Below are 19,969 nucleotides of genomic sequence, written 5' to 3'. Positions count from 1 at the left end.
CATACTGTTGTCAAATTTTACTGCCTGTCAGTTTGACCCATGAATAAAGATTGATAATAATTATGTTCTGCATCTAGAGAATAAAACTGTAAATATATGGTGGAAAGAAAGGCACATAACGTCAGAAAATTGGTCAACTTTATTGCTCGAGTGTATAAAAACTACAGCAGACAGAATTAATATTTTTATGTCTACATGTAGTACACATTGTCCTTGGTAAATGCTGCAAAGATATTTACCAATCTTTAAAGACTGCTGAGAAAATTGGCCACCATATATGCAAAACTGTATGGCTTAACTGTAGAAAAATATACCAGCAAAAAAATAAGTATTTTTATTTTTGCATGCAGTACATATTGTATTTAGTAAATGGTGCATAAATAATTTGACAGTCTTGAAGGACAGCCGAGAAAACACATTAGAGTACAGGGTTTCCCCATAAGATTGCACAAGTTGCATCATTGTTTACATAAGAATCAACACAGTGATGGCGCCAGGCAGTGCACGTCACTGACTGCCTGGCTATTATACACTGTCCAGTCTCTCTCTCTATATCTATGGTAGGGTCATTATCACCAAATGGGCTGAAAATATGTTGCTGTGTTCTTGCTGGGTTATCTTCAGATTAGGACATTGTCAAACAGTGCTTTTATTTTGAATGGATTATGTGGGAACAGAGAGGATGAAATTTTGAGGGGAAGGTCAGCTGAAGGCTCAGATAATCATTTCTTCAGATTAATGTGATTTTTTAGTACTCTGACCAGTAAACAAGGGTTGCTGCCTCTGTTTTGCTTGGTAAGAGGTGGTCTCCAAACAATCATGACCCCACAACATGTTATTCTTACAGTTTAAAATAATAATGACATAGTTGTTACACTCCCAACTTTTCTAAAAGTGGATGCCATGATTGACCCTTTTGATGGTCTGAAAGTTTATGACTTTCCCCCATTAAGTCTCATGAGGTCCACAGTGCCAGAAGAGAACGACATACAAAAATTCTGTTGTGGTTCATTGCAACAGGCTAACTCAGGTAAAAGTGTAATGCAGTTGGTCTTGGCCTTCTGATAGACTTTATAGAACTTTTGCAAATTGGTTGCTTTCACTAACTGTGTCCGTATATTCAAATAAAACTAGATTCTCCCCATCATGACTTCGATGTGCTTTCTGGAAAGATTTTTTGTGAGAATGTGAAATGCCTTTCTACTTGCTACAAAACGTCCACCCTAAAGTTGTTCTAAGTTAACTGGGCTGAATTTTACAGCTGGCCTGGGATGGGAAGTGTCTCACTTATCCCTTATTGATGGATTTTTCATTGGTCTCCAATGGAAATGTGTTTTCTCATTCAGGGTTAAGACCAGCTCTTTCCAAATTTTTTATTAACATACTGGACCTTAAAAACTCGCCAGAATTGCAGCTCCAGTGTAAAGTATTTTACTGAAGAAGATATTTAGAGAGATGTGAGGATCTTCATCTTGCTGCTAAATCTCTCACCAAGATATTTAAATGTTCTTAACTTTTTATAAATATCCCTAAGGTCATCCACTAGCTGATGTGCGAAGGCTATGTGAGACAGTGCTTTGTATGCTTAGATTTATTTGGAAAGATCAATATTGTATATACCAGCAAAAATGGACATATAAGCCAAAACCAGAGGTTGACTTCTATGCTGCATTTAAAAAGTAAACCTTTGTCAGGAGTAAACAAATAAAAGTCCCTGCCTAACATTTGCTGTACACTTCTTGCCATAACTCTTACAGCCACTACAGTTATTTCCTCTTGAAACTCATGTTTGAATAAATCTGTTTGATGTAGAGATTATAGTAATATCAGTAGTTTACGCAGCATGCTATTGGAGTAGTATTAATCTTCAGTACAGTGGCCCTGCAAATGTGCCATTTGTATCAGTTGATCAGTTACCATAGTTCTCAAACCATTGTTTTTTTTTTTTTTCTTACTACTGTGTGGTACAGTGTACAGGTTTATGGAAGTTTGTTTCAGCAGTGTTGGCATTTGATATTACCATGCTGTGTTACCAGTATTTCTGTAGTAAGCTTTTAATACTATAGTGTTCTATGTTTATGAGTAACAACAGATAAAACCTGTGATGTTTCAGTAGAAATTGCAAAGCCTCTCAGAACATGGTAATGGAAGTGGTTTGGCTTTATGTTTCTGCTACATAATACGTTTATTTGTGTACCTTATGAGATACCATTAGGTAAAGCAAATGAGTTTATTTAGACTAACTATGTGGGTTAATCCTTGATTATTAAAAAGTTAAGCTGAAAGTATCTTGTTTGTTGTGCATTTGTGGTGGCCATCTTATCTTACAAATATAGGCCTAAACCTGAATTACACCTGTGAATTTTCTGGGTCAACTTACATTCCAGATCTACATTACATTTTTCAAGCTGCATTAACTGTCAGAATTGTCACTTGTCATTTTTGTCCCTTTTATTTTATAAGACTGTAGTGTGCTATTTTGCAGTTCCCATTCACTGCTGTTTGAAGTAATAAAATAAATTTTTGGGGAGTGTGTGATATTTTTGTGGAATTTAAAGATATCTGTGTATGATTTTTTAGTATTTAAAATTTTCAAATAGCTTTCATTACTGTCAGTACTTAGTAACCAAAGTAAAGAAATTTTTATTAACCCCAGGTTTGTATTATTGTTTTACATATTTTGAAATTGAAATTTAAACAAATTTTTAGCACTAAAGAATTGTTGTCAAGTTTTATCACAATTTTTGACAAGGACAGCTACAATTTGTAGTTTTTTTTGCTGTATGACTATTAATTTTCAGAGCTTACATGTTGAAGAGCCAGGCCCAGAGCCCCCATCTGTGGCAGAACCCGAAATAGAAGACGACTTTGAACCCCTGGAAGCAACACCACCTCTAGAAGAATACATCAGAGTGGTAGAAAAGGAAGAGGAACCTGTTGAAGAAGAAGTGGTTGAGGTTGTAGAAGACATTCCAGTGGAAATTGTTGAGGAGGTAGTTGATGAAGCAGTTGCTCCCCTGGAAGATAGTGAAGCTGTTGAGGAAGTTGAAACAGAAGAGGAAGTTGCTCCTGTAGAGATTGAAGAACCAGCTCATGTAGAAGAAGCTGAAGAACTTGCGCCTGTTGAAGAGGCTGTTTCAGAGGAAGTGGAATCCCCAGCTGCTGTAGAGGAAGTGCAAGAGCCAGCAGCTGTAGAGGTCGTAGAAGAGCAGGCTGTTCCAGAGGAAGTGGAAGAACTAGCAGCTATTGAAGAGGTAGAAGAGCTACCTCCAATAGAAGTGGAAGAACCAGCAGCTATTGAGGAGGTAGAAGAGCTACCTCCAGTAGAAGTGGAAGAACCAGTTGCTGTTGAAGCAGAAGTACAGGCTGTTGAAGAATTGGAAGCACCAGCTGCTGTTTTGGAAGAAATTGAAGAATCAGTTGTCACAGAAGAAAAGGAACCAGCTGTTGCAGAGGAAGTAGAAGAGGCAGCTGTCGCAGAAGAGGTAGTAGAAGAGCCACCTGTTGCAGAAGCATTAGTAGGAGAACCAGCTGCTACAGAAGAGGTAGTAGAAGCTCCAGCGGATGTTGTGGAGGAAGTGGAAGAGCCAGCTGCTGTAGAGGAAGTAGGAGAACCAGCTGCTGAAGAAGTAGAAGAACCAGCTGCTGTAGCAGAAGAAGTAGCAGCCCCTGTAGAGGAAGCACCAGCTGTCCCAGTTGAGGAAGAACCTGTTCAAGTTGAAGAGGTGGCAGAAGAGCCAGTAATATCTGAAACAGTAGAGGAGGTTCAAGCTCCCTTAGAAGTCAAAGAAGAAGCTGAAGAGGAGGAGGACCCAGAAGATGATGAAGATAAGGACGATGATGAGATAGATGAACCAAAAATAGTTTTACCACCCCCCGAAGAAGATGATGATGAAGACTGGTCTCAATATGGAAGGGAAGGTGGAGCAGAGGATTTGGCGCAAGCTTACCTACGTGTTGAATCTTTAGCAGAGGAAGTGCTACGCCTTGACCCTGGAAACTCTATGGTTAACCATGTGGCTCCTCATTTATCTGGGGTGCTGAAAGCAATGGAAGAGGGACATACAGAAGGCATCCTTGACACCCTGAATCACATACAGATTATACTGGAAGATGTGAAAAATCGTATTGGAGACGTGAGTATACATTGAAATTCTTTTTACAGTTTGAAGAATGGATACCATAGAATTTTATATGTATTGCATGAAACATTTTATAGATTTCAGGTATGCCAAATTAATGAATATCCACATTGAATCTATCCTTTTGTGAAATAAAGTAGTCTAATTTAAAATAATGGAAGTAGGCATTAGACTTAGGTTGTTTTTAAGAGGATGGGTGCTGTGTTGTTACTTGTACAGTCAGTTTGAATTTAAATTGGTTTATATTTTGATAATGACCAGCAGTCAGTAGATAATGAAGTTGAATTTACCTCTAACCAGTATTCCCCTTGACCGATTGTATAACCCCTTATTTGGCTTGATTAAATATCTAATCTCTGCTCGTTTGCTTGGCTGTGAACAGATAATGCTGTGCCCTATGAATAACTAATTACACTAATTTACATATTGAAGATATAACAATAGCAAGTAGGTTAATACATCTGTACTCTTTAAATCTGTAAATGATCTGGATTCTTTCAGCACAGTAGTGGTTTAGACATTAACATAGAGGTGTAACTGTTTTAGATCATAACATGGGTTGACTTTGTTGATAGCAAGAATAGGCTGCGACATCATCTGCTTTATACACGCAACAACATATAAAATTAGCAGTACAAAAGCCTTTCGTGCAATAGTTAGTCTTTTGATAAGGAGATGCTGTTTTGGAGGATCATTTCAGCCACTGTTTTTTCCAGATCAACAGTTCCTGCCTTTATGTGGATTTTAATATTTTCTTTATTATACAGCACGAAGTTCTCTGATATAAAATGCTTTTATGAATGTGTTGGAAACATTGCTCATGGTAGTCAACATTTCATTTAGGGGTTAGGGAATGGTGTTGTAAAAGAAAACTTTTATGGGGAAAATTGCAAAATGTTTGTAATTCCTATTGAGTTGTGTAATTTCAAAATGTTTTCTCAAATAGGATAATTTTAAATTTATGGCAAGTTTATTCAGGTGACAATTAGGATGATTAGTGTCAAGTATTATCAGCGAAAATATTTTCTAAAAATAATTTTTTTCATTCAAACCTGTTACTGTAATTATAAATAGCCATCATTTATGGTCTTTAAATATATAGCCATCATTTATGATCTTTAAATATCCATGCATGTCAATTTCCCTTGAAAGAAAATGATAGCAATCGAGCAGTTTGTAAGTGTGGGTTGGATACATAGTGCCACACCACAATACAGACATGCTAAAGTACACAAATGCATTTTAGGAAAACTGTACATTCAAGGAACCTAAAATTAATGAGCAGGAGAAAATAAATGATTATTGCACAACAAGGCAACCAGGACAACAAGGCATTGTCATTGCTAAGTGAGGTGAAACAGAATAGCAGAGAGTAAGGTAACATAGGAAAACTTACTCCAAGGAGAAAAAGCAGAATGTGCAAAATGAAGCCATGCATGAGAAGTCAAGTTAAACATAAATGGAAAACTCTTGTAAGCAGAAATATGATGATTCCATTATGAGAGACAGAGAGAGAGAGAGAGATTGATTTTCACTTGGTAATTAGTTCCAAAGTAAACAGAATAAACTTGCCAAAACTTGTAAGTGTTGAAGGCAAATTTAACACTGTTGTATTGTGTCTAATAAGCTAATTAGCTGAAGCATATCAGTATAGTAACACTTTTTTCGATTTAGAATAAAAGACAGTAGTTACTTAAATTTTTACCGTCTTCATACTGTCAACTGGTCATAGGCCCCTTAACCAAGAAGAAGCACCCATAAACTTCTCTGTAACATTCCATACCAACTTAGCACTATGTAAGACGTATGAACGAATAACACTTAAGAGTTGGAGTAGACCTTAGTGACCCACCCTCGTGCAGTGGTATAGGCCGGGTATTATTTTCATTTAAGAGGAATTGATGGGTCTGGACCGTGAATGTAGACTATTTATTAATAAGGGATCTGCTATGAAACAAAAATAATGTAACGTGTGCTGTATACAGGTTGTTTTTATAAGTTAGATATACGAGATTTGTGGGCATTTTATGTAGGATCCTGTCTCCACAAATTTTCTTTGAATTATACAATTTTTGCCAAGTGTAAAGAACATATGGAAGTATGATAATATGGCGAATTGTTTAGTAAACAGTATGAGGTTATTCAGTTTTTTTTACAACTTGCATACTTCCTTTATTAGTCTTTCATTAAGAATAGTGAATGGATGAATGACAGTTTCATTTGCAATTCACTTTATTTAGAGAAGTGTTCCCACTTTAGGTAGTAAGTGATATTTTCCATCATAATTATAAGCAGGTTTTGGAAATGATAGTTGGACATAAAGAAATTTTTTTAATCAGCATCATCATCATCATGGTAGGGTATATAAAAGTACTCATAACTTGAATAGTAATATACTACAACTTTTTCCTTATAAGTACTGTAGACTGCATAATTAGCAGAAAGGTTATTCATAAAATAAACATGTCTTACACTTCTCTGAGATACCAGTGCCTCTTGGAAGAAGGCATTGCCTCATGTTAACAAGTTTTTAAATCAGTAATTTACTGTTTTTAGGAGTAAAACTATTTTTTATTTTATTCACAATGAGTTTTAAAAAATCTGAATAATATTTCTAGTAGGGTTTTTCTCCTTTTGCTTACATAAACTTAGATGATGATGGACTTAGAAAAGTATCGTCTACCTTATGATGTAGAAGTTAATGACGTTACTGTATTCAGCCTCATGGGTAACACTTTTTATAAGTTAAGATTATTGTTAGCAATTGAATTATAAATAAGGGAATAGGTAATTTTAAAATTATTGTTGACAATTGAATAGCAAATAAGGGAATAGGTAATTTTTTTCTGGAATTGGAATAATTATTGTTTTTGTCACAAGGTTTAGTTTTCACATGTATGCAAGTACATCTTATGCTTATTAACCCATAGAGTATGCTTATGCAAAAAATAATCTGCTTATTAACCCATTGCGTATGCATGCACAAAATTTAAGATTTACAGCTGCCCTATCATGATTCGATGGTTCATAGGTAAGGAATTGGTCTTTGGGTTTTTTTTTTATTTTTGTATTGTCTTCTTCCTTTCTTATTGAGTGATGATTTGGTTTTGTGTGTGTTATCATTATGAACTTTTTTCCTATTTGTGCTTTTGAATATGTGTTGCTTTTTCTTCCCATAAGATATTGCTGAAATCTAGCATGTGTTATATGTTATCAACTAAAGTGGCATAGGATCACATAGTATAAACATGTTTAGTTTCTTATACTTTCAAACCTAGGAAGAATACTGTAGACTGCTGTCAAGACTGTTAACATAAGCATGGTAAGAAAATTATGGTTATTGGCTTTGAAGAGATTAGAGTGAATCTTTGGTGAAAAGTTAAGTTTTTTTATGAGAGTGAACACCTTTGAAGAATTCAAGTGTTTAGCATAGGTCAAGACCTCTTTCAGTTAATTTCAGAATTATTCAAAAAATCCACGAATTAACCTGATTTGAGAATATTGTAATGCTGTTTCATAACAAACCCATCGATCATAATTTGTCTTAATTCACAGTGATGAATTCCTGACTTATAAGTTCAGAAGTCTTGAGGATAGAAGAAGAATATCTAGAAAATCAACCACTGAGTGACAACATTCCCATTCACACCTGTGACCTGTTGGTACAGAGAAAGCTGGCCACATTTTTTTGTCTTTCATTGTGGAATGCAAGGGCAATTAGAGCCTCCAGCTAGCCAAATTTTGAAGATTGACAAAATTTCATTTCATTACTGAGATATTTTTGTTTTGTAATAATTTGTCAATAACTCTTTTGTTGCTGTCTGTAATTTGGCCTTTCCTTTTTGTTAATCTTTATTACATTTTTTGGTTGATATCTTGGCCAGACAACCACCTTTAGCATTGCTCTGGTTAAATACCTTTCCTTGCTCTTTGTCTCTCATTAGGTAAGCGATAGTTCATTTTGTTTGGCGTTCTTTCATTCTCTGATTGATATGTATTAATTTCATTGTTGTAACCCTCACAAGATGGGCTAAATATACATTGATAAAACCTCAAGACTCGGCAAACTTTAAGGTTGGCCAGTTAAGAAAAACCTCAGTGGAAAGACAAAGATATGCAATTTAACGTATAAAAAAAATTCTTAAAAGAATTTCCTGTATCTATCACAGGAAGTTGAAAGTGAATGTTTGCAACCTTAAGTGGGGCTTCTTTGTCGAAACACTTAAAAATACCAGCCAATTTTATCAGATTTTATAATGTTGTTTCTACAATTTTTTTGTACTGTTCCTGAGTATATTTATGGACAACTAATATATATATATATATATATATATACTATCCAGTATACTGGGACATGGAGATGTAGTGCCTTCCCTCTTGAAATTTTATGGATGACTGTTATTCTATCCCTCCACTAAGTTACGATTTGAGTATTACCTTAAGAGTTATCATAGTATCTTTTATGACCCATACAGGCAATTTGAATATTGCAAATGTTATTGAAATTTCGAGGCACCAAATAATTTTGACATGATCATTGCTGACTCATGGGGTTTAATAAAACTGTCATTCTTGGTCAGAAGATCAGTGGATCTTCTTCTAAAGGCAGTCCTATCAGTCAAAAAGACACATGCTGCTACATATCTGTCTGCGTCTTCTGCATCAGTATTCTTTGCTGCTGTCAACACTCAAAGCTTTACTCTTGAGAGTCAGAGTAAAGGAGAAGATTTCTTTTAGTGATGCTCTTTTCCTTACTGCTGCTCAGCAAGTTTGCTCACCAGACCTCCAAGTGTGGCTGTGATTCCCTGGAAATGGCTGTCTAGACCAGTGCTTCTCACCTGCAGCTCCAAAGCCTCCTATCTCTCCACCTTTTGCCTTTTCACTTCCTAACTGCTCTTCATGTTGCTTGGATTGCTGCCCTTGTAACACATGCTTCTATCATTCCTGCCCTTTCAGTGCTGGGTTTTCCAGTGCCATTGTCATCCAAAAGCTCCATTTGTGTCTGAACCACAACCCAGTACAAGTACTATCATTTTACCAACACTACACCCCTCACGTTGGTCAAGCACCTGTAGCTGTTTGTCTAGATTTGACTTACTTTCCATAGCATATCTGTAACTCAGTGTTGAGTGTAATGCAGGAATGTCTTGAGCACTTTATTGCTTCTTTAGTATCCATGCTTCATCCCTTTGTTGTATTTGCTACTACAGTACTATTTTGTTACCACTACCTAGAGCTTTTGGTTAGTTGAGTTTGTTTGTTGCTTCAGCAATTATCCCCAGACCTTTTGCATCACTTGCAATGGCCCTGGCCTTGACAGTTCCAGTAGATTTTATGCTGATGCCTTTTGTTATTGCTGCTGCTTTTATTTTCACTCCTGCTTTGGATATTGTGACTTCCATTATGCCGTTGGACTTACAAAGCAGGAACAAATTTCTCTTTCTGTGATGATGGTTACTTCTGTTCTGTCGTGGAAATCTGTTGTGCTTCATTTGTTCCTGCTTGGCAGAAAGCCAAGCAGGAACAAATTTCTCTTTCTGTGATGATGGTTACTTCTGTTCTGCCATGGAAGTTGCTGGCTAGAGGAGGAGCCAAAAGATGAGTTTGTCAGCTTCCCACAGTCATTTCTTCCAGGTGAGGTGGGGCAGTTTGTGACTGGCATCTAATTATCAACCTTTTCCCATTAAACAAGGTTTTATACCAAACTCTTTAGAGAATGGAAGTGAAGGCATCAGTGAGACAGGCCATCAGGAAGGGGGACTTCATTGCCATGATAGGTGTGATGGACGCTTATTTTTACTTGCTCATTCACCAGTCAGTCCAGGAAATATTTTTGCTTCATCTGCAAGGGAAGTATTTATCAGTTTTGTGTTATGTTCTTTTGTCTGGATAACTGGCTTGTAATTGCAGAATCAACAGCATCTTTGAGAAGAGATGAAAATTGCCTTTGTAATATGAATCATCTCATAAGTTTACAAATAAATGAGGTAAAGCTCAGTCTTGTACTTTCCACTTGGGTGATGAAAGTAGGCATGGAAATGACACTCTGATACGCTTGATGTACACATCTCAAGACTGACTTTTAAGGTTGATGTCACTTATTTAGCAATTCCAGTGACTCGAGAGTTCTCCAGCCATGCTGTGACAGTTCCTTTTAGAACATCTAGCTTCTCAAGAAAAGCTTGTTCCATACAGCTGTTGCCATTTGAGGTCTGCAACTAAAACTGACATGGTCATCTAGGTGAAAGTCACCAGAAAGTTGCTTTGAAATGGCAGCAGAATGGGTGCTGACAGACTTGTGGTAATGGCAGGATCAAACTCATTTATTGGTGTTGGTTCCTCTTGTCCTGAAAGCCCCAGATTTTTTTCTCTTTTCAGGCTTTCAAATCAAGAATGGGGTTCATCTCTGCTATACTCAAATCAAGGTTGAGGGTCCATCTCTTCTAGATTCAAATTAAAGTTTGGGGTCTGTCTCTTCTAGATTCAAATTAAGGTTGGGGGTCGATCTCTTCTAGATTCAAATTAAGGTTGAAGGTCCATCTTTGCTAGACCAATAGGTAATAGGTACATAGTAATATTCTGACAAAGAACAACTCGAACCTTTTAGAGGTTAAAACTTTCAAGCTTTAATTTCCTCCTTGCAAGGAAGAGTCATGAGAATGATGGCAGACAATGCCCTGACCCTCATTTACCTGAAGAACCACAAAGGCACAGAATCAATCTGTTTGCTGTCTGGCAGTGGACATATGTACCTAGACTAAGGCTTTTGAGTAAGAGATTTTAGGCTTTTTTTTTTTTTTTTCGACAAATCAGCAGTGGGGGCTCTTGTCAAAGGTGCAAATTCACACTAGCTCCATCATGTTAATTTTCAAGCCTATTCTGAGGTATCTGAGGAGGAAGCATTGCAAATGAGAGTGAATTTAGAAAATCAGGGCCCTTTTGGCTTCTTCCATGTAGGTGATTACTTATTGGGACCGTTGGTCATAGCAGGTCATGCATTACCTCTAGTGGAAGACTATACATTTTCCTTTATGTTTTTCTTCATCTTAATCTCTGTTTCATGAAGTATTCCTGATGCAAACCATTGCTTCACTTTCAGGTGTACATTTGGCCCCCAACCTTTTCTGTTCACAATTTTGTGATCGCTGGGATCATTTCTCTCCTTTTATGATTGATGGGTTTTCCATGGAACAATCATAATAAAGTGCCTTCCTCCCAGCCCCCTTGTTCTGGCTGTTTAATAAGTTTTACATAAAAGAATGAGGTCAGCAAATGTGCATTCTATCACTTGGTGTTTGATTTTCAAGCTTTTCACCTCCTCAAACACTGAGACTATGTGTGTGGGGAATTCAGCACTGTGAGTGGAGACTAATTATGTTAGATGTGTTTATATGAAGAATTTCATTTTACTTTTATTAAACTGCAATTTTACCAAAGTTCTGTATTTTAGCATATTTTATGGGTGTATGGGTGAGTTTAGGTACAGTTCAGTGTTATGTAAATCTAGATATAACCATTCCTCCTTAGGTAATGGATTATCTTTGGACATTTATTCATTTGTTGTACAAAAATTTATGCTTACAGTCTAGAACATTTTGAAAATATGCGATGAAACAAATTCATTAAAATTTCACAGTGCTATATACTTGACAGTTTATCAAAGATTCTAATTTCCACTCTTGGGCATAGCTACTGTATCTTTCTGCTCATAAGTTCCTTTCCAGTTAGCAAACTTGACCTCATGTATACAGCAGGACTGTGTGCAATTGTATCTACTATCAGAAAGATTAAAAATACACAATCTCAAAAAAGTTTGAAGTTTACCTTGATTCTGGAAGTCATATTGCAACACTTGGGCCTTATTGTCATGACAGCTTGCTTATTCAGATTAGATAAATAATTTTTCATAACATTATTTGAATCACAGGTGTAAATGTTGAACTCTAATGAATATCTGTTTATTTAGGCATTAAAGGAAATGAAACTGCAGATACAGCAGCCAAGGCTGTTCCTGTCATGATTAGATCATAATACTGTATAGACGTCCCATTTTGCATATTATTAGTGAACATTCTGAAAATTTTCTTCTGATTCTATAAATGGAACTAAATTATAATCAGAGCATAGATGTGATTTTCAGCGTATTTTAGAGATAAAAAGAAATCATAAGTTAAAACTAAATTATTATAATCTTGACAGATGAAAATAAACACAAAAATATGTCCTCCTGCCAATTTTTTGTTCCTGAATCTGGTTTGCTAGGATGATGTAAAAGACATCTCAACATATGCAGTTTGCATACATAGAATTGCATTTTTTTTATATAGAATTATAGCCAATTGCAATCTCTCTGGCATTGATCATGTATGGTATCTTCTCTGTGTTTCTGGTGACTATTGCCTCCTCTGTAGGTAAGCTGAGAATTTTTTGTCCAAAGTTCCTGGGGCTCAAGAAATTATGTTGCATTATATTTATTCCACCCTGGAGGATAACAGAGCAGCATTTGTAGAAATGATGGTTAAAAAGATAAGTTTATTACCACTTTTATGAATCCCCATAAACCCTAGATAGTTACCCCAAAAATTACCCAAAGAAAAAGGAAACTAGGGAAGATATAGTAAAAGGTCAATGCCAGAGGGACTACTGTTATTTTCAATTCTACAGTTGTATGCATAGCTACAAATACCTCCAGTAATCTGTAACCTTGGTGGGCCTGTATGTGCATTGAATCTTTGAGTGAATAGTTTATGGTTACTAGTAAGGAATGAAGAGTTGATGTATTTGTCTAAAAAAAAAAATAGGGATTTGTGTTGGTTATATATTTGGCAGTCCTCATTAAATTTTTTATCTGTTCTTATTTAACTCAAGATTAGTACTGGCATGTATTGTATTGTATGATCCTTTGCCACTTCACCAAGGAAAGGATGGCTTTTACATTATGTTTATGTTTTAATTTTCTAGAGCTTTTTTACTCTTGTCTTTAACCATGTACAATACCACAAGCAAATATTTTACTACAGTAATTCTGTTTGAAACAAGTCGTTTTTTATAATACTGTTTTCTTTTGCTTAATTTTACCCTAAACTGTCAATCGGCTGTTTATGGGCTTACAAATCAATGTATCTTTTTTCCTACTAAGAATATGCCCACGAAAATGGGAAACATGAAATTTTCTCCTAAATTGAGTTATTGTACTTGGCTGTTGATTTTATTAGCAAGTTCTTTTTGTATGTATTTCATTCCCCCCCCCTTTTTTTTTTGCACTAACCAGCCTGCTTTGTGTGCCATACTAACAAAATGTGCCTGCCACTCTGCTGTTTGGTTTTGAAATGGTTTGGTTGCTGCTCACAAATTGCATAAGTATCAGGTTTAATTTTATAGTGTATAAGTTGATTGCAGTAATTTTTATTGTAGAATAGATTACATGTAGCAAAATTTTCCATTAGTCTATGTACTCTACCTAAGTGCTTGATTTTAAAGATTTTATATTTTTGGCCTTTGTAATTGGTAAAATTTTTATTGCAATGTATTACAGCTCTCTCTCTCTCTCTCTCTCTCTCTCTCTCTCTCTCTCTCTCTCTCTCTCTCTCTCTCTCTCTCTCTCTCTCTCTCTCTGTTCATTTTTTGTCTTAATTCTGTTGTAAATATTCAGTAGTAATGACTTCCTCTGTTGTCTTGTAAGTGTTGAAATGAAATTCCAACACCTTAATTGTTCTAGTTTTGTAAAAAGTATCTGATTCTTCTTTTTTCACCTTACAAAATTTTTATATTTAAATTTTTTTAACATTGTAGAGCAATACTGAATGCATTTGAGTAATTTTTTTGTATTTAAAAACACAACCTGCTTAGGTAAATGCTTTAAAATAAAAGATTTAATTTAGAGTTTGTTGCACTTTTTAAGCTGCTATTGATTTGCTGCTTAATATTACTTCTTTTGCCATTCTGCATGTTTATTAGTTTTTCTTTGCAATTTGCTTTCCTCTAGTCTCAGAACACTCCTGAACCTGCTGAACCTGAGGCACAAATAGATGTGGATGTTCCTTCTGTAGAGGCAGAATTAGAGGCTGCTTCTGCACCTGTTGTAGAGGCTCCAGTTGAGACAGCTGAGCCAGTGGTAGAGGCCATGCCTGAGTTAGTAGAAGAGGCTGTGTCTGAGCCAATATTAGAGGCTGTGCCTGAGCCAGTATTAGAGGCTGAGCCTGAGCCAGTATTAGAGGCTGAGCCTGAGCCAGTATTAGAGGCTGAGCCTGAGCCAGTAGTAGAGGCTGTGGCCATTCCTTCTGCTGAAGCTTTGGAACCAGTAGCTGAAGTCAGTGCTGTTTCTGAGGGAACAGAAGCTGGAGAACCTTCAGCAGAAGCAGAGGTTCCCATGGAAATTTTGCATGGAGCCTCACAATCTATTAATGAAGAGCACCCCATCCCTGTGCAGGAAGAGAAGGAGCGTGCGTTCCCTGTCGACGATGATGTTCCTGAAGACGTTTTGGACAATATTGAGGAGCAGATAGTTCCTCATGAAGAAGCAGCTGCAGTGGAAGAGGAGGATATCCCAATTCCCCCTGTCACTGAAACTGATACTGTCTCCTCCCCTGAAGTGGAGGAGAAGAAAGAAGGGGGGGAGCCAGTACCTGTAGAAGAAGTTATCCCTGATCCCATCTACATTCAACCTCTACAGGGAGACAGTGAAGCACCTGTTGAAGGGACTGCAGATGCCAAAAGTATGTATGGAAAAGCAGATATAACCAGCGACGTAGATTATGAAATTCGTGAAGAATTAGATGCTGCAGAAAAAGTTATATCAAAGGTTAGTGGAATTACATACAATGTTTTGATCTGTGGGTGGTATGAAAGATACCTGATTTGGTAGTTTGTGTGTGTGTGCGTGCGTATATGTGTAGAGAGAGGCTTTATGTTCATAAATATCAAGCTACAATGACCACTTCATTTCTAATTCAATTTACCTGGGAATAACTTACACCCACACAGAAGTGTATCTGCTCTCTGGGGATTCATGCCTATGCATTTTGTGTTTGATACAGAGGTAGACAGTTGATTTATCTACAGTATTTGGTTATCAAGAGAAAGAATAAGTGACCTTGACTCTACATATTCCTGTCACATTCAGGTTCTGTACATAGAACTGAAATCAGTCCATCTTTACCACCATGATAGCTGATTTCTAAATTTGTAGCACTTGGATAATTTTGATAGTTTTGTCAGTTATACAAATATGACTTTTATGTTCACATTTGATTTTTTATACTCATATATTAAACCACAAATACCCCTTAATATTGAATTTAGTTCAACTTGGGAGTAACTTACCCCCAAAGGAAATTTTTTATGTATATGGCACACTGTTTTCTTGAGGAATGGAATGAGCAAGTGCTTATTCACATGTACTTGAGCACCCAGAGGGGCTGGGTTAGCCCTTGAAATTTACTTGGTTGGCTGGATCACTTGCTATTCTGCTGGTCATTTATACATTCCAGGCCTTAATATATGATCGGGAGGGAGATGTGTTTGAGAAACAAATTGAGAAAGGTGGTTTTCTCTCTATCCAAAGTGCTTTCAGGTAATTGAGCCAGGCGTAGTCCTTTGCAGAGTTTATTATTTTGAATCCAAAGAGCTATTTTCTCCCATGGATCTGGAGTGGTATAAGTGAGAAGTATTGTCTAACATTGATTTTTGTTTTGGATGGTTTGAGATACACTTATACACTGTAAGTGTACTTGGTTATTTCAGTGTAAGATTGGGGTTAGCTTTCATCCATATGGCTTTTGAATTGATATAAAATGTTATTCCTTCAAAGGGTTATTCAGTCAGAGCTGGATTATTAAGCATTATTAGTTGTGGTGTTTTATTGAGTTAAATCGTGAGAAATATTTAGTATGTGTCTGGGTATTACATAACATTGTAAAATGTCTTGTGCAGCCTTCTCCTTCTCTTGGTAATGGTTATGCTTAAATGTTCCCATAGAAGAGCTTGTTTGGAGGGGAGGTATCATCTTTATGTTGCTGGTATAATTTTTCTTGTGCGTTTTATGCAATGCTTGATGGCCAGACAGTATTCTACAATTGGTTTACAGTAATAGAAAAGTTGAAGCATAAGATACTATCATCTTTGTAGTTATAGGAAACCATATGGACAATACCAAGATTTTTGGCTTCATTAGTTGTTTTTTTAAGTTCTGCCATAAAGAAAGCTTTTTGTGTAAAGTGTTACAGTGTCATCAGCATCCGAGTCACTTAAGTACAGTGCTGTAGAGTGTGAAGTATGTTCAGTGAATCATAAATTGGGACTGTAGTATGAGATAAGCTGAATAGTATCTTAGTTTTCATTAAATATGAAAGTTAATCATTTTACAATGAAAATTGAAAAATGAAGAGTAGGTTGTCCTTATTTTTATATTATATATATATATATATATATATATATATATATATATATATATATATATATATATATATATATATATATATATATATATATATATATATATATATATATATTTTTTTAGTTTTGAAGAGTCTAAGCAGGAATAATTACTGACAGCAGTGTTCTAGACATAACCTCCTTAAGTTTTGGCTAAGAGCGATCCTTTATGGGGAAATCACACTCAAAGGCTTGTAGGTTTTGAAAATGCTGTAACAAATTTTAATCATTTCATATAGATACATGAAATGGTTATGTACTATTCAGACTTGCTGCTGTAGTTCTGACCCTTAAGTATACCCCATGTTCTGATGATCTCTGCTACTGCGCTGTAATCATTTATTGAATTACTTGTTTTGAAATATGGTACCTAAAATTTTTAACGTTGGACATATTCTCTTTAAAGCTACCCTGGGCAGAGAAATGACAAAATTTATATTCAACGAGGAATTTAGCTATGTAAATGACTGCGTAAATAAGTATATTTTCCCTTTTCATCATTGAAGTTGATATTTTAAGCTTTTCAGCAGCAATGGAAGAGTTATTTGTTACTTTGATGCACGCTTTGGAAGACGTAAAGATTTGTTGATGACTCAAGACCCTTTATCTTTTGCATGAGAATTGGTATTCTTCAGGAGAACCCATTCCAGGAGAATTGATGGTTTTGTTCAGAATATGATTATTGTTATGGGCAAGGAATACATTTCGAGTTGTATGATGGTTAAGCTAAGGTCTTAGTTGATGGTAAGTGTAAATGATGTTACAACATATCTGTTATTATTGTTGAAATGTAATTTAATACTAAATTGGTTTTTGAGTTGACGGACCTTTGAATTTCAAGAAACTAAGTGTTTTGTTTCTTTGTCACAAGAAGGTGGTAAACTGTAATCGTGCAAGGTTTTTAATTCATCACATATGTTGTACCTCTTCATTTATGCTTTCAAAACCTGCTTCAAAGAAGGATCTGAATTCTTATGCGTTTTTGTTTGAAAGTAGGAAAGTATTTACAGTCTTAAGTCAAAGGGTCTTCAAGTATTTCTTTTCCTTAATTATTGGACCCTGAAAAATGTTGGCTCCAGCCGAAAGTTGTTGCAGTAGGTAAAATATGGCTTAATTCTTCACAACATTACTGTATTGCCATAACATTTCATATACACTATATTATTTTGAAAAAATTGGATTTCCTCTATGTTTTGTTTCATATGTTGGGTTACTCACAAAGATGAGACCCAGTAGTGGCCGGATTGCTCTTGGGCAGCTCGAGTGTTTGTGTTTGGACAGTTCTGTAAATTTGTGTAGTGGGTATGTATTTGATTAATATTTAGTCACTAGTCCGTATCCAATCATCTGTAATTTTTGTCTTTTTGTGTTTATTTATAACCTTGTATTTATTCATGTGATTATATTATGGTTTGCTTCTAGATGAAAGTGATGGTTTTGGGGAAATTTGTGATAATAACAGTCACCAAGGGTTTTGCAAAAATATTTTTACTGCTCATTAGGGTGCTAGTTTCTCTTACTGTTCATTCCCTTAGATGCTGCTTCCAGGTTTCCTATTCACAGAAAACATGTTCCATAGGGGGTTACTGTTTCCATTGTGCCTTGAACAGCACACTGTAGATAGTACTAAAGTGTCTCTGCAGCATCCACTCACCCCAAGCTGTAGTACTTTCTGTTTTGTACTTTACATCAGTTCTGTTTTGTTTCTTCTCTCTTAGCACTTTAACTTCTTAAAGTGTACTTTGTTCCATTTTCAGCTCTCATTTAAAAAAAAACTTCTGGTAAGCCCAATAGAAGTCTAGCAGTGTTATTTAGAGGTCTGGTTGAACTTTTGTATAAAGATAATAGTACAGACAGGATGGCATTTATAATTTTGAAGGCCGTTGAGTATTCATTGAAATGGAGGTTTTGGGTCTTTTTCCATTATTTCTGATCTAGACAATAGGCTTTTAGTGATGCTTTCTCAAGTCAGATGAAAACTCCCAAATGTCTCCATACCCTTTATTGAGTAACGTAAATCTCAGATAATTACATGATCTTAGTACACCAAAGGGAGCATTCAAAGAGTCATGGAACTACAATAATTATATCTTTGCTGGTGCATAAGAGAGGGCTCCTTCCATATGTTATTATTATTATTATTATTGAAAATCAGCAAAATTTTGCATGGACTGAACCTAAAAGGCTATTAACACATAGTTGAATGCCTATAATGTATGAAATTGAGAAAGTAAAGAGAATTTACCGGTAATACTGTAAATAAAAGTATATAATCAAATAATTATTTTCACTCTAAAAACAATAATTAAAATCAGAATGATTAAGGCTGTGGTCCAAAGTACTTTGGAGGAAGTGTCACAGGTCCTCTTTTATCCTTGAGCATTGACATTAAATCAATAATCCTGCCAGGAAAGACCACTCCGTAGCCTTATTGTAAAAAAGAACTGATGTTTTTTGGTACTTGGTTGAAACATCCCAACAGAAATGTTTTTTGCTCATCATCTGGTAATTGGTGTTTGTCACCTTTGCTGGCTTGTGCCAATTTTATAATTTTTAATCAGAATTTGGCAGTTGTTTGTTCCATGTAAATCCTCTTTCTTTCCTCCTTTCCCATTCAGTTCTGTAATCTTTTGACTGTGGTTTCCTGTTTGTCATCACTGGAAAGTTGATAAAATAAAGTTGCTGTGTAAAGTAATATTGGTTGGCTTCAACATTGGTCCAAAGTATAGTAAAATGTTTCCATTCGCTAAGTTTGATTCTTTGATTGTTTATTGTTTTGTAGGCTTCCAAATTCTTTGCATTATGTCAGCCTTCTTTCATGATCTGGCTGGGTTCAAAACTGAAGTTGCCTTAGGATTGTAAAACAAGAATATTTTTAAATGAAGACTGCTGTACTTTTGGGAGTATACTTTGTCTTGAGAAGTAAACTAAGAAAAGTGTGAAGACGGAAATCAAGCATATTTATTTTTATCTGTACAGTAAGACAGAAAAATCCATCCTACATTCCATATCATTTGAATAAGTAATGTGAGATTCGGCTGCTGCCATCATTTTCCATGGCAGATAAAAATATTTGAGTTTTAAGGGATTAGCAGTATGGAACTTAGGATGTAGATATATATAAATATACTGTATATCCTATTTGATTTATTTCTTTATATTTACTTTTTCTTTCTAGGGTCCCTAAATTCCTTCATCCTTCCAGCTAACATCCTTCCATCCTTTTTTTTCCCTGAATGATTTCCTCTGTTCTTCAATTTCCAATGGGGACATTTTTTTTTTTTTTACAATTTTTCCATTTCTTTCTGGCCCTTTAGTACATTTCTTTAGAAATGAAATTGTAGATTAGATTTGACTTAGCCAGTAAACCTTGTCAAATATATCCAGTCTGGCTG

At 35.6% G+C, this 19,969-nt stretch overlaps 1 protein-coding gene across 9 annotated transcripts in view; it reads left to right on the top strand.

Moving 5' to 3' along the window:
- Positions 1-19,969, top strand: part of LOC136851874 (aspartyl/asparaginyl beta-hydroxylase-like) — a 164,904-nt gene that overhangs the window by 84,852 nt on the left and 60,083 nt on the right. For 4 of the 9 annotated variants that reach the window (XM_067126191.1, XM_067126192.1, XM_067126190.1 and 1 more), the window contains 2 exons: positions 2,802-4,136; positions 14,128-14,943. In XM_067126191.1, the coding sequence (XP_066982292.1) occupies positions 2,802-4,136; positions 14,128-14,943 (2,151 nt within the window). The remainder of the gene's footprint in view (positions 1-2,801; positions 4,137-14,127; positions 14,944-19,969) is intronic. The other 5 variants (XM_067126195.1, XM_067126194.1, XM_067126193.1 and 2 more) reach the window with 2 other exon arrangements.

The sequence above is a fragment of the Macrobrachium rosenbergii genome, chromosome 24 (assembly GCF_040412425.1).
Source record: "Macrobrachium rosenbergii isolate ZJJX-2024 chromosome 24, ASM4041242v1, whole genome shotgun sequence".
In the NCBI taxonomy this organism is placed as follows: Eukaryota; Metazoa; Arthropoda; class Malacostraca; order Decapoda; family Palaemonidae; genus Macrobrachium; species Macrobrachium rosenbergii.
This window is presented reverse-complemented; position numbering and strand designations above follow the sequence as displayed.